This window comes from Coffea arabica, chromosome 10c, assembly GCF_036785885.1.
Source record: "Coffea arabica cultivar ET-39 chromosome 10c, Coffea Arabica ET-39 HiFi, whole genome shotgun sequence".
NCBI classification, from domain to species: domain Eukaryota; kingdom Viridiplantae; phylum Streptophyta; class Magnoliopsida; order Gentianales; family Rubiaceae; genus Coffea; species Coffea arabica.
The window spans coordinates 2,106,428-2,120,472 of record NC_092329.1 but is presented as its reverse complement, the minus strand read 5'-3'; the positions used below and the strand labels follow the sequence as shown (position 1 = coordinate 2,120,472).

Sequence of the window (14,045 nt, the reverse complement as noted above, 5' to 3'; positions counted from 1 at the left end):
ATGTTTTTATTTGGTGGTTCAATTGAATTAAAATGGCTAAAGGAAAGTGACGAGCCGTAGAAGAATAGCCCGCACGGCGCCGCGAAAAGTTGGAATAAGGATGGAAATCTGGGCTGGGCGGGACAGGGCATAGAGGAGGCACGAGCATATAAATAAATTTTTTTAAAAAAATCAAGATAATTTGGCACTCAATGCTCACATCATTAATGATAAAATGACTCCATCATCCTCACAACTTAGGATATCTTACACACATTCGTGGAGAGAAACAATTAAAACATTTACTAATTAAATTGACCATAGCTTGGTATTTAAAAAAAAAAAATGTAGTAGGTGCACTTTTTTTCTAGTAATGTACTTGACAAATAAAAAGAATGATATGTGATGTACCTGATAGATAAATAATAGGATTTAAATATGAAAAATAATGGAGTTGTTTATAAACTTGTTCTTGAACTGTTTATAAACTAAATTAACCATAATTTGATTATGTAAAAAAAGTAATAATGGCATTTTAAAAAAAAGGCTGCAATATTAGGCTAGTTTTTTTTTTTTTGAAATGATGTATTTGACGATTAAAAGGAATTGGACATGAGGAGACTTTGGCTCCATTGTTTCTTCTTATTATTGTAGTGATAACAAAAAACCTAAGGTAATAACAAAATTTGTTTTGTTAAATCTCGAAAGTTACTACTGCATTTTGGTTGCCGAGGATGATTTTTTTAATTAATCACGTGAAATAACTGTCCCATAAGTGAAATAATAAATTAGATCGATGATATTTTTCGTTTCAAAATTCAACCATCATCTGACCACTAATATTATTTTTATTTATTAGTTTTTTTTGAATTAGAATAAATTGTTACAAAATTATTGGTGCGAGGGAGGTTAATAATATTTTAAAAATCTTGAGAAAGTGACAGTGAAAGCGTTAGAATCTAGGAGAGGTTTCTAAAATTATCGCATTTTAAAAAAAAAAAAAAAAAAAAAAAAGAGAAGAGTGAAGAGATAGATGAGCCACGTGAGATCCAGCTCGTCTTTTTGGGTGCTGTGTAGTGCGGCTGATGCTCTCCCTTCCCCCCTCTCCACTTCCCCGTGTACAGTTGTTGGGATCTGCTACGCGACACAGCGGATGAGGGAGGGCTGACTTGTCCATTGTCAGTTGTCAACCAACCCCCAATTTGAGGCAAAATTCCGCGACTACCAAAAATGCTCGGTCCCCGCTGACATGGTCCCACCTACGTACCCCATTTAAAAATGGATTAATCACAAAAACTTTTCTAAGGTTTAACCAGTTTTACGTTGCGTAACAAAAATGTCAAAAAGATATTAATACCTAAGGATTAATTACAATAAATCTCATTAAAGTATAGTTATTTTGCACTTTATCCTCTAATATTATTTTTCTATTAATTTGTCTATTTGTTTCTAAAACCATTAGTCAATCCTAATATTTTATACCATTCAAGACAAATATAGTGTTTAAAAATGAATATTCTTAACATAATACAAAAATTATTGTATATTTATGGATATAGATCTTGTTAAATTTTATCCCCATAATTACAAAATTTTTTAAATAAAGAAAAATCACTCACTCCTCTCACGTGATAATGGAAAAAATATTGGTGCAAAATTAAACTATGAAAGTATTATTTAAGTTCTATAGATCGGGTTTGTTTGGATTGGAGATCATTTGAAATTTTTTTTTAGAATTGGATATTTATGAAATAAAAAACGTGATTAGATGCAATAAAAATCGTTAGTCAACCCTGATATTGGTGTGCGTGAGAAGAGAAGCAACCTGTACTTTCTAGTGGGCAGGATGAGGGCTGTCTTGATGACAGACTTCACAATTTTGGTCCTCCAGGGAAGAAATCAAAAGATAGGACATTCTTCGACTTATATATAGACCAATCAAATATTTATTCCCAGCTGTAATCCAACTTTATAACTGAGCCAACAGTTTTTAGGGAGATACTACTATAAACATCATATTATGATAAAAACCATGATGAGAAAACTGAACATGGTCTTTTTTTTTTTTTTTTTTTTGCTGATGAAGTGGGTGTTCGGGTCAATTCTTACGGGTCCGACTAATCCCACTCTAGCCCGGGAGGAGAGGCCCCATCCCCCCGAACACGATAATCACGGGACTCGAACCCTTGCGGGCACTGGACACCAGCTCCTAAGGAGGCTTGCTGAGACCAACCGAGTTGCTCATGAGAGGCGAAAACTGAACATGGTCAGCCTTGACAAATCTGATAAACAAATGCAAGTTGTATTAGCGGGGCAGATTTAAGGCAATGCCAATTCATCTTTGGTCCCTTGAAAAGAATGTGTTATGATGAAAGGACCTTTTTATGAATTATGAAGGAAATGATTACATAAAATCATTATCATTATTGAAATTTCTAGCAGAAACACCAGGAGGGTTCAATCAGCCTGTAATACATATTTATTTAAAGAGTACGTTCTCATAATGAGCATCAATCGAGTGTACAATTATGGAGAACCACAGCCAATCATGTGCACGTACGTCGCTTTGTTGCCTCGATATGCTAATCCAAACGCTCATGCACAATTTAATTAGTAAACTTTTGTTTTTTTTTTTTTTTGTTTACAATTATTTTGGTTGTCGCCTTGCCTCTCTTCTGACTTCTGACGGATCCAGTTCCATACGTCAGGCTGCATGTCTCAATGCGTGCATGGTGATGCTGGATTGTCGATTATTGTTGACACCGTTAAACATTTGGCTAAGATCCTTTTTACAGCCTCTTCTTGTTTTCTTCTTCTGAATATAATTTGGCAATACTACTATTACTGGATGAAAATTAGCCTTGCATCTACAACGCTAAGGTACTGGCACTAACCGAACCAGATTTCTTATACCAATTGATCCAGACTGTATGTTTATTAGATGTTAACAGCATGAGGGATGAAACGATGGAATACTAACAGGATCAAAATGTAGAAAATCAAGAAGAGGTTTTCATTGAAAATGATGTGTCAATTGTCATGCCCACTATTTTATACATAAGCCTACAGGTTCTGCCATAAATCAAGAATTTATGTATTTTGACAATTATTGATAAATAAAAAGGACCATTTCATTGTTCTTAAAACAAAACCCAACAAAAAAAAAGAAGAAGAATTGCATTAGTGGCATGAATGGAATACACCGTAATGATTACAAACAAAAATGGTTCATATGATGCAAACTGCAGGTGATTGGTTACTCCCAATTAACAGATTTTCGCCATTCCGAGGTCGATAGTTGGCCATATGCTAGTACTTGTTATGGATTTGCATCATCTTTTCAGGTGAAAATGTATCAATCTTTATCTGCTAGTTCTCCAAAAATATGGAATCTGAAAATTTTTAATTTTTGACATGCATCCATGACACAATAAGGTAAAGTGTACTATACATGATGTCCCGTAGCCGCTTTCAATAGCAAACACTTGGATAGACGTGGTCCATTGTAGATCATGTGATTCAAATTTTATTACACCATCTCGTCAACTCAAGAATTAAAGGTGTGATAAAATTTGGATAATAAGATGTTTAAGATTAGATCTACCCAAGTTTTTGTCGCTTTCAATTTGTCAAGTTTGCCAATAATAGGAGAGGAGGTGGAGGTAGAACCAACCTGTACCAGTAGTGTAAAGGAGGTCACAGATGGTTTCTCAGCCAGGACGAAGAAAAACTGAAAAGATTTCATTTTGACAAGTCATTTTTTGATTAGTTTACCGTATTCATCACTATTGTACACGTAGATGTGCCACGGCATGGACACGATTTGGTCAGAACTTCCTAATCTTTCTAGGTGGAGTTAACATAAGACAATTTTTTGACAGAAACAGAAAGGGAGAAAAAAAGATATAAACAGAACAAGTTAATTAGTACTATGTACTATTGCACCTTAATTTCTAATGCAAGAATGGCTGCTTCTTGAAATATATTCAAGCGTTCGACTTAACTAATATTAGTGTGTGACAACGTTGAGGAGTGAAACCCTGGTGCTGATTAAACTCCTAAACACTCTCTCCCCACCGCTCCCAATCCCACGGATACAATCCTCCAATTCATGCATTATCTTTAACGTCAATTTCAACTCCTCTTCACCCTTTCTTTGCAATCCCCATAAGTTCTGAAAACTAACTTGTTGAAATTCTTGAATGCCGCCTTTAACGATAGCTATTTTTTTGCTACTCTTCACCAAGCTGATCAAGCCTAAACATGATGGTTTCCGAAATGCCAAGGAAACCGAGAGCCCATTGAAAAGTACAACCGAAATGGAAGCCGTAACCTGGATGGCGTCCCTGAGAACTCGAGCAATCTCAGCATCTTCCTCAGCAGCTGCTGGCGCTGGTGGGGATAATATGACTAATTGTCGACCGGCAATGGACTGGACGGAGGACTCGAGCTGGCCGAAATCTTTAGCAACTTTTTTCAAATTTTTGAAGTATAAAGCTGTCTTAGAATCATCTCTTTTTCTTACAGCCACCTGTGCCGCCAAATGCTCTTGTTTTAACGTTAAAAGCAATGTTTGGAAAATCCCATAAACATCGACCAAGCTCAGAAAGTCGTCTAGAAACTTTTCTATCAAATCATGGTTGGGGCACAAAGATTCGCGAGCCTGAGGGAGCTGAAGGAGATCATCCAGGGATTCTTGGACATTCGTGAGCTGGCTCAAGCCCTCACAGAGCCAGGCTGAGGTGCGGTGGTTATCGGGTTTAGAAGAAGATGCCCATGATTTGAGCTCATTGATCTCATCTCTGAGCTGAGAAACCAAGGGGTGCGATCGACAGGGAAGGCTGGTAGATCTAACGTGGTAGGCCTTTTTGGGCAATTTTGGGGAAGAAGAAGAAGAAGAAGAAGAGCCCGGTTGGTTTGGAAATGAAAGGGATCTTCTGAAGTTGGCCACCATTTTAGAGGGCATTTTGGTTTGCTGAGTTTCTGTTCTGCGAGTGAACGAGAGATAGAGGTGTGGGGTGGGGAGGTTTATAAAGGGAAGACAATTACGCGGTTAGGGAAATAAATTAGAGACGCACGAGGGGGCAGGGCGCTTGGGGGGGAACCGGGGAAGTCGTGGTATTTTGTGTTTTGGCCGTGGACAGCAGGGGACTGGATCCGCGAATAAATCCAGCTGGTTGGGACATCTTGGCAGCAGCTAACTTAAATGGGACTTGTCACGCTGCTGCATCTGCATGTGGATGATGATCTGTTTATGCTTAGTACAGGAAGGAAAGGGCGCCGCTTAATTCATTACTTTTTGTGTTCCCTCACCTTAAGTAAGTTCTGGCCGAACGGCAAATGAAAAGGGAATACGCCACGTGCATTAGCATCATTACCATTTTATCTAGGGATAATTTCAGAAACCTCGAGGTTTCTGACAGTCTCACTCTCCTCTCCTGTGGTTTTAAAAATATCACAAACCTCCCCTGAGGTTTAGGATTTTATAACAAAATCAGCCCATGATGTCAAAAGTGAACATACAAAAGTATTTTCAGGAAAGAGAGGGAATTTTGTTTCCATAAATGCTCCTGAGATAAGTGTACAAGTTATATTAGTGAAATAATGAAAACTAATAAAAACCAAAAATAAATTAGAAAAAGGGATAATTTCAGATACAAAAATATTATATCCAAAGCTTTTACTATATGGTTATTTGTTCCAATTGCATATTAAATCAACCATTAGTGCTTATGAGAGTGCATTAAATATTTAGTAGAGAGGTAGTTTATTTCAATAAGTAGCATGTATATAAATACTTAGTGAATGTACAATCTGGTTGAAATAATGTACACCGTGTTATCGACCAAGTACGATGCATAGAAATTATTGAACATACAGTTATTTGTTCACATGCATATTGCAATTAGTCATCGCAGCAATATGCATAGTGCAGTGGAATGTATACATTTGGAATGGTTAATGGTGTTTTGACCCACTTGTGTATCTCCTTACAAGCTGCAGTGGGTATGTAATTTTATCTATATGACTAATATTAATTTGCCTATAAACATCTTACACGGGGTGATCTATGAGGTACAATCAATTTACAAATATATACATTATATTAGATGTTAGTTACTTGACTGTATATATTTATAAAAGGTAGTGTAATGGTACGCATAAATTTGAAATGGCTAGGTGTTAAAAAAGTGTAGATCATGTTAGGTGTTAGTTATTTGACTATGTATACATGTAAAAGGGAGATTAGATAGAGCGTAGAAAAAAATAATTACGTGAGTTGGAATGTATTTGTCCTGATAATCACGAAACATTAGCTGACTTTTGAGGGTATTTAAGTTTTTTTGGCCATGATGAGGTAAGAAATGAGACCTAAATTCTGACAGGGGAGGTTTGTGATATTTTTCAAACCACAAGGGAGGAGAGTGAGACTGTCAGAAACCTCAGGGGAGGTATCTGAAATTATCCCTTTTATCTATGGCAAAGATTTGGATTAAAGGTTCACATAATTAATTTAAGGTTTCGTTTAATAAAATTGAATCTGAATACTGAAATAATTAATTTGCTGAATTTTAAATATTGAAAAGAAATATATGAATGTCCGAATTTTAAATATTTATAACTGAATGCTTAATAAGTTTAATTTGACAATTTAGCCCTTATATATTTTCATTTAAAAAAGAAATAGAACCTATGATTTAATTAACTTAAAATTATTAGGTATGAAAATGACAATATTTATTTTTAAATCAAATTAATATAAAAGATGAAATATATTATATGAGAAGTATGGAAAAGATGTGAAAGTCATTAAAAAGAAAGAAAATTGAAACTAAAAACCGTTAGTTAGAGAGTATCAGATTGTTTAATTAGATAAGAATTTTGAACATAATTAATAAATAAGGGTAGATTTGGTAGATGGGAGGGGGGGAGGGAGTGTAAGCAAGAGGTCTCAGGTTCGAATCCTCCTGCTTACACTAAAAAAAAGGTAGATTTGGTAGATAAGATAAAAAAGTTGAAGTAATTCTATTGATTCTTATCAGAATTAAGCATTTAGTTAGGATTTTTGTGCTGAAAAAAATACACACAAGTTCAGCACTGCTTAACAAATTCAGCAGATGAATTTTCATTTATCAAACACTCAAAACATCTGAATGTCTGAAAAGATTCAATTTCAGCACCTTTGTATGTTATTAAACAGACCCTAAAGTCTGCCACCCAGATTTGGCTTCTTAATTTTCAGTTCAACGTTGGAGTTATCGAAACTTTTGGTTTGAACTCTGGACTGTGGATTGGTTTGGTCGAATTCATCAGGTAATTACGACTTACCACACTACAAGGTATTGCTTGTTGGAGGCAGGCTGGTTCTTTCTAAGTTGTAGCTAGCAGTCACTAATTAACAGAAAATAAAAACAGAAAAATTTAACAGAAAAGACCAGAATATACTAACACAATACTTAGCTTCTGTCAAAAAATATTCTGGCAGTTGGCGATCGATGGATTGGTTAAAAGGAAGAAGAAGAAGAAAGGAGCAAGGGCCCAATCGAGTTGGGTGTTAACTTGATAGATCATGATATGTAAAGCGCAGCCAGCGTGTCACTAAGTCATCACACAAGCACCATTATTAATTATTTAATAAGTACCCCAATTTCCAAGCACCCCAAATTTATTTATAGTAGTATTTTATTTAGCTTGGAAAGCTAATCAATGCAACCATTCTCAATTTTAGCTGTCCAATAATTATCTTCGTAATCATCTAATCTAACCTTCATATTTACCTTAGAAAGTTAATCAATGCAAGCATTTTAGCTGCCCACTAATTATCTTCTTCTTTTTTTTTTTGGGTGGTTGTTACACGGTTTCTTCCTTTTCTCTTGAAGCTATCCTTCTAAGCCATACGTGCTATACCCGTAGGGTTGCAAACGAGCCGAATCGAGTCGAGTTTTGATCTAATCGAGTCAAATCTCGACATAATTTTATTGAACTCGAACTCGAACTCGAACTCGACGAGCTGACAATTTCAAGCTCAAGTTCGAGCTCGAAAAAAAATAAAAAATAATTATTTTATTTTTAAAAAAATAAATAAAATAATATTTTTTTCTTAATAAATAATAAAATATTAAGGATATATATGTAATTTTACTATTAAAATTAAAAAAATATAAAAAAATATATACTTAAAATAAAAAAATATAAAAAAATATATACTTAAAATAAAAAAAATATGGCTTAATATTTTAAGCTCGAGTTCTAGTTGATTTCGATTCGAGCCAGCTCGAACTCGATCAATATCGAACTCGAGTCGAGCTGCTCGCGAGCGATTCGATTCATTTGCGGCCCTAAGTATACCATACCCCAGACTCTTCCACGTTTCGTGCAGGACGATATGTGTCAAGTCCACACTAAAGTAGTAAGCAGTACAAAAATCAATCTGTGGACTCCCATTTTTAGTAGGCAGGAAGGAAATCAGTGTCACCCGAGCAGAAAATTTGAGGCTGCAAATGGAGAAAAAAGAAGAGAAACCAAGAAAGAATGAGGAGGAGGAGGAGGAGGAGGCGGGCCAGAGGCATCAACCTCCATATATTTCTGGCATGGAACCCGTTCAGAGGGAAGCATATGGTGGTGGGTTGTACGGAAAAGAAGAGGGCCAGCCCAATAGACCCACTGGAAATCCACCCGCTAGCTCTACCCAAAGTGCAGATGGTCCAGATGAAGCCACTACAAAAAGCCCCCACCTTCCTCTGGTGATCGTGACACTGATATCACCGGTCAAGCCTACCTTCAGTAAAATAAGTTTTAGACAAGATGAAGACTGAAGACGTACTGTAATTGTGACGATGTTAAATGTATTGAATAAATTTTCAAGGGGTTGGTTGTCGCTTTGATTGAATTTACTCTACTTTTAGGAGTTATATGCGAGTTACAATTTCCTGGATTTGAATAATACAATAGGAGATATATGCGAGTTACTTTTAGCCAGGAGTGATCCTTGAATTTTCAAAGTTTGGCATCAATGATAAAAACCATTAGTCCTGCCTGCTGCCTATCATGGATTGTAATAATGATTTCACCTCCATCAGATTTGCAAAAGTTTCAAAAGCAGCCAATAATTACTCTCTATTTTGAGGGTTTTCACTCTATCTATCGGCACCACCCAGCCGCAAAAAAAAAAAAAAAAGAGATGAAAGAAACAAATCAGAAGGGTAAGAGTTGGTAGCTGAGTACTGCTGACACCTTAACTAACCAGCCAAATGTCCGTTGCTTGTTATTGTTGTAGCGTTGCGTTTTGGTCATAGTCGCGACAAATGGCAGATTGGTTGGAAGATTTTGTCGTAGATTTGACATTATTATTAATTTCTGCCTACTGATTCGGACGGATAATGACCAAAACACTATCCATCCAGTGGGTGGTGAGGTGAAAACTGCCGAGATGAGAAGGCATTGAATCAAAAGAATATTCCTTCCAATTCGCACGCCCCCCGTTACCGGACGATTCGGCCGCCTCCCTTGTCTTGCGTATTGTTCACAGGTTGTAGGTATCATCTCCCACTAGTATGTGTCTGCATAATATAATAGTATAGTATAGTGCAATCAAATGAACAATCGAGCATCTCTACAGTTGAGTCATCACACCCACAATACACAGTCGAGGATATTGCAATGAACGCCGAAAAAGTTGAATTCAGCAGAACTGCTGGGAAGCCCATAAGATGCAGAGGTATATCTCTCAACTCAAGCTGATACTACCGCTGGAAGTACTTTTTATTTTCAATAGATGAGATGGGTGCATAAACTGATTGAGTGATGCTTACTGCATTGCCAAGTCAACGCTTTTTGTTTTTTGTGTTTTTCCAACCTAATAAACAAAAATGTTGTGCTACATCTGAGTTCTTACTAGTAATGCGTATGTGAATTGACGGTAATATATATCTATATACATGTGGTGGTGGTGGTGGCGGTGGTGCAGCTGCAGTGGCAAGGGAAGCAGGGGAGCCACTGGTGATAGAGGAAGTGATAGTGGCCCCTCCTAAATCCCGGGAAGTTCGCATTAAAATCATCTGCACCTCTCTTTGCTTCAGCGATATTACCTTCTGGAGATTGAAGGTATCCTCCTCTGCTCCTCTTCTCTGCATCTTTCTGGCTAGCTCTCCCACCAACCACCCCTCCCCCACCCCATTTCTTTTGTGTCTGGTTTCCTGCTTTGGAAATTAAAATGAAAATAAAAAAAGGGAGTTTGATTTCCGACTTCTGTTTCCTGTCTTGAAGGTCCCCCCTGCGTGCTTTCCGAGGATATTGGGTCACGAAGCTGTTGGGTAAGTTTGCGAGTTTAACGGAACATTCAGGACTGCCTATTTTTGGTTATTGAACTAAAATGAGAATCAGGAATCCAAAGAAAATTTCCAAAAAAAGAAAAGAAAAGTGGTGCTCATGCCTAGTAGGCCAAGCTAGTGTATTTTGGCTTGGAATTTATTGAACACGTTCGTTCTGGAATGCAGCTCTTTTTCTTTCGAGAATTTCACGGAAATTATTCCTTTTTACGTGTTTTTGGACGTGTCCATTGCAAAGACGTGATATTTTGCTGGCACATGCTCAAGGAATGGTTGGAATATGATCTTGTTCTGGTCCTTTTACACCCTCTCCCTCTGCTGTGTGGATTTGGGATCTTAAGATTAACTGCCGGCCTTATTCTGTCTGCAAAGTAAATCATTTCCGATGCCATTCAGCAGAAGAAAAACAAAAAGAGAGCAGGTCGCTGCACTACATGAGTGCAAGAAAAGATGATGCATTTTTTTTTTCCTTTTTGGCGGATGGATTATTTATTAAAATCAAAATTGAGGTTCCTGGGTTACCTCAACACTGTCATTTAGAATTTCAGAAGGATTCCTCCAGGCATCACTAGCTCATGGTGCTTCTTCGTATCCTGAATTATGTTTAATAACAAGTTTGGCACTATTTCTCCCATTAGTGGCATGACACGCCGCTCTTCTTTAATTTTTTTTAAAATATTTATAAGTAAAAACTGAAGTGATGGAAGTCCTAATGCATCTTTATAAGCAGAAGCTCGCCTTTGATGGTCTTTAAGTGATACCATCTCAGTCTTCTAACACTGCTATTCTTATTTTGGCTTCCTCGCTCAGAGGTGGTTTTAATAGTGTTTCTGTACTACCACTTGCTGTAAAGAAATAGTAGTATTTCTGCTTATCTTTTCTCATGCTGTCGCTAGTAACCGTTTTGCCATAAGTTGTTGTGCATGGTGAGACGCATCCTTCTGCTGTCGGTATTTAACTTCAATAGCCACATGAATCACTGATTCCTTTTCCTATTGCTTTGATGCTTTGCACTCAAGGGTTGTGGAAAGTGTTGCGGAGGATGTTCATGAGCTGGCCCCGGGAGATACAGTTCTTCCTATATTCTTGCCTGACTGTGCAGAGTGCACGGACTGTCAATCCAACAAGAGCAACCTTTGTTCAAAATTCCCATTTCATGTTGCTTCAATGATGCCTAGAGACGGTACAAGCAGATTCACTGATCTCAAAGGAGAGACTTTGTTCCATTTTATTTATACATCAAGCTTCAGTGAGTACACTGTGGTGGATGTTGCAAGTGTAACAAAAATTGATCCTGCAATTCCGCCAAACAGAGCATGCCTTCTAAGCTGTGGAGTGTCAACTGGTAACAGTGATTCTTGCAATTTTGTGTGTATGTGTGTGTGTGTGGGGGGGGGGGGGTGTTAAATTTTCTAGCAAGGGAGAGGTGGAATTTAAGAAGCTAAGAGAGGAAAGGAGGGATTTCAACCTAGGATCTCTAATTCTAGGGGTCTGAACCTTAACCAGTTGGGCCAAGGCCTCCTTGGCTGATTCTTGCAATTCTCTAGCTTGTGCTTTATTTATCACAATCATTAACTGGAATCCAGTTATCTGTGGTGAACAAGACTTTGTCAATACAGCTTTTTGGATTTCTACTCTTATGGTCCTTTGCTGTTTTATCATGGCTCAGATTCGTAAATTTTCTATTTGAAACAATTGAATTCACTAATTGATATAACTTGAACGATCAGGAGTTGGTGCTGCCTTGAGAACAGCGAATGTGGAATCGGGATCAACAGTTGCTATCTTTGGCTTGGGAGCTATTGGATTGGCGGTACGATCTCATGATCATGAAAATAAGAGCACTCTTCCTTGTCCTTGTCACATGAATATCAGTCGGCTTTTTTCAAGAGCATAATGATCAGATTGGCTGTTATTAGGTTGCAGAAGGTGCACGGATCGCTGGTGCTAAAAGAATCATTGGTGTGGATATCAACCCTGACAAACATGAAATAGGCAAGTATAATTGTTTCAGTTTCCGCCTTTTCTTTATTGGTGTAATTTCATTAGTTATAAACGTTGCATGATTAGTTGATATACCATCCATCAAGGCAATGTTCAAATATTTGGTCTTCCTCAAGGTTCAAATTTCACCGCATTTAACTGAGTTATGTCTCATTCGTCACAGGGAAAAAGTTTGGACTCACTGACTTTGTGGACTCTAGAAGCTGTGGGAATAAGTCCATAAGCCAGGTTGTATGCTTAATCTATGGACTGGTTGATGAATTTGATTCAGTGCAATCCATTCTTGAGACTTATTTAGTTTGTGGCTGATTTGCTTACAGTCTCCTACGCTCGTACTGTCATAAAATATGGAAACCATGCTCATTAAGGCTGCAGTTGACAAATAATGAAAGCGAGTATTACATGTCAATGCAATGGCTTGAATCCATTTTTTTTATCAACTTAGGATCCTGTCCAACCAACTATTGTGTAGTCAACGTGCATGTGGAGCTTGTTTCTGTGGTTGGAAGCCAATGTATGGTGTTTGCTTCGAGTTTCTTATCTTTGTTACCTCTTTCTTATTGACATGGAGCAGGTGATCACGGATATGACTGATGGAGGAGCAGACTATTGCTTCGAATGTGTTGGCTTGGCATCACTGGTGCATGAAGCATATGCCTGCTGCCGAAAGGTTCATATGTTTCATCCCCCCCTCTTCTTCTTGGGGAAGAGAAAATGAAATAAAAAAAAGAATTCACGCAGAAAAAGTGATTCATGGCATGTAGGACATCTGCTAAGTTTGCTATCAAATCCTTGAAGATTTCTTATTTAAGTGATGAGATTACTTACAGTTAGGCTATTAAACCTAAGAATCTGGCACCGGCTTAAGCATGTAGCCCCTGAATCACCTATCTCTATCATTTTCATTACGTGCCTGTCTTCCAATTCACTTGTGCCTTAATATGCAGATTAACAATTAGTGCCTGATTTAAGACTCTGAAAGTTCTTAACGTTGTCTTGCCGTATCTGGTAAACAAAATGGTCTTATCTTATCTTTTTGAACTTAATCTCAGGGGTGGGGAAAGACTGTTGTAGTAGGAGTGGACAGCCCTGGGTCGCAGCTGACTTTCAGCTCCTTTGAGGTTCTTCACATGGGAAAAACCCTCGTGGGATCGTTGTATGGAGGCCTTAAACCCAAGACAGATGTTCCCATGCTCATTAAAAAGTACTTGGACAAGGTATAGCTTTCCTGGTTTGGATGTATGGGCTGGGCATGATCATAATGCAAAGATTTGCATGTCCTGTGGAATTTAGTTTTTGAGTGAATTGAGTCTTTGGTATTATCACCTAAAAAGACACACTTACTCTGTCTTCCTGGCATCCATGACGCATTCAGGAGCTGGAATTGGACAAGTTCGTGACGCATGAGGTGAATTTTGAAGAGATTAACAGAGCTTTCGAGTTACTGCTTCAAGGGAAGAGCCTCCGCTGTGTGATATGGATGGACAAATGATTGCAGTCTCCCTAAACATGTATGATCTGACCTAACACTTGGGACGTCTTTGAAGAAAACCCTTGTCAATATCAGTCTCTCCATGTTGTGCTGTGAACATTTGAAGTGTTTGTAAATTTCACTCCGGTTGATTGACATCAAGGACAAGCTTTGATGATAAAAGACCTTGAAAAGGAATGGTTAAAACATATCGTATTTGCAGATAGCTATGATGCTCATCTCTTAAAGAGAATACTAACTAT

At 37.6% G+C, this 14,045-nt stretch overlaps 2 protein-coding genes across 5 annotated transcripts; one reads left to right on the top strand and one right to left on the bottom strand.

Moving 5' to 3' along the window:
- Positions 1–3,988: 3,988 nt before the first annotated feature.
- Positions 3,989–9,273, bottom strand: LOC140016190 (uncharacterized). The gene is made up of 3 exons (XM_072069634.1): positions 9,205–9,273; positions 8,669–8,758; positions 3,989–4,786 (listed from the first exon to the last, which is right to left on the bottom strand). Exons 1-3 carry the CDS (start codon positions 9,271–9,273, stop codon positions 3,989–3,991), a joined length of 957 nt encoding a protein of 318 aa, XP_071925735.1.
- Positions 9,265–14,008, top strand: LOC113712761 (alcohol dehydrogenase-like 7). Of its 4 annotated transcripts, none has more exons than XM_027236318.2 (11): positions 9,265–9,508; positions 9,599–9,697; positions 9,947–10,083; positions 10,246–10,292; positions 11,327–11,652; positions 12,038–12,120; positions 12,227–12,302; positions 12,475–12,539; positions 12,886–12,981; positions 13,364–13,528; positions 13,687–14,008. In XM_027236318.2, the coding sequence occupies exons 2-11, from the start codon at positions 9,640–9,642 to the stop codon at positions 13,801–13,803; spliced, it is 1,170 nt and encodes a 389-aa protein (XP_027092119.1). In that variant the 5' UTR covers positions 9,265–9,508; positions 9,599–9,639; the 3' UTR covers positions 13,804–14,008. The 4 variants fall into 4 exon arrangements, with proteins under 4 accessions (XP_027092119.1, XP_027092118.1, XP_027092117.1 ...); XM_027236317.2 differs by having other exon boundaries at positions 9,274–9,511; XM_027236316.2 differs by having other exon boundaries at positions 9,274–9,515.
- The last annotated feature ends 37 nt before the right edge of the window (positions 14,009–14,045 follow it).

Excerpts from the sequence above, each read along its gene's own strand:
- LOC113712761 (XM_027236318.2), top strand. The coding sequence starts at position 9,640 with ATGAACGCCGAAAAAGTTGAATTCAGCAGAACTGCTGGGAAGCCCATA. Across the intron at positions 11,653-12,037 it reads AAGCTGTGGAGTGTCAACTG|GAGTTGGTGCTGCCTTGAGA; the intron begins GTAACAGTGATT and ends TTGAACGATCAG. Across the intron at positions 12,540-12,885 it reads GGAATAAGTCCATAAGCCAG|GTGATCACGGATATGACTGA; the intron begins GTTGTATGCTTA and ends GACATGGAGCAG.
- LOC140016190 (XM_072069634.1), bottom strand. The coding sequence starts at position 9,273 with ATGACCAAAACGCAACGCTACAACAATAACAAGCAACGGACATTTGGC. Across the intron at positions 8,759-9,204 it reads GGTTAGTTAAGGTGTCAGCA|GTAGGCTTGACCGGTGATAT; the intron begins GTACTCAGCTAC and ends ATTTTACTGAAG. Across the intron at positions 4,787-8,668 it reads CTGGACCATCTGCACTTTGG|CTCAGAGATGAGATCAATGA; the intron begins GTAGAGCTAGCG and ends TTGGTTTCTCAG.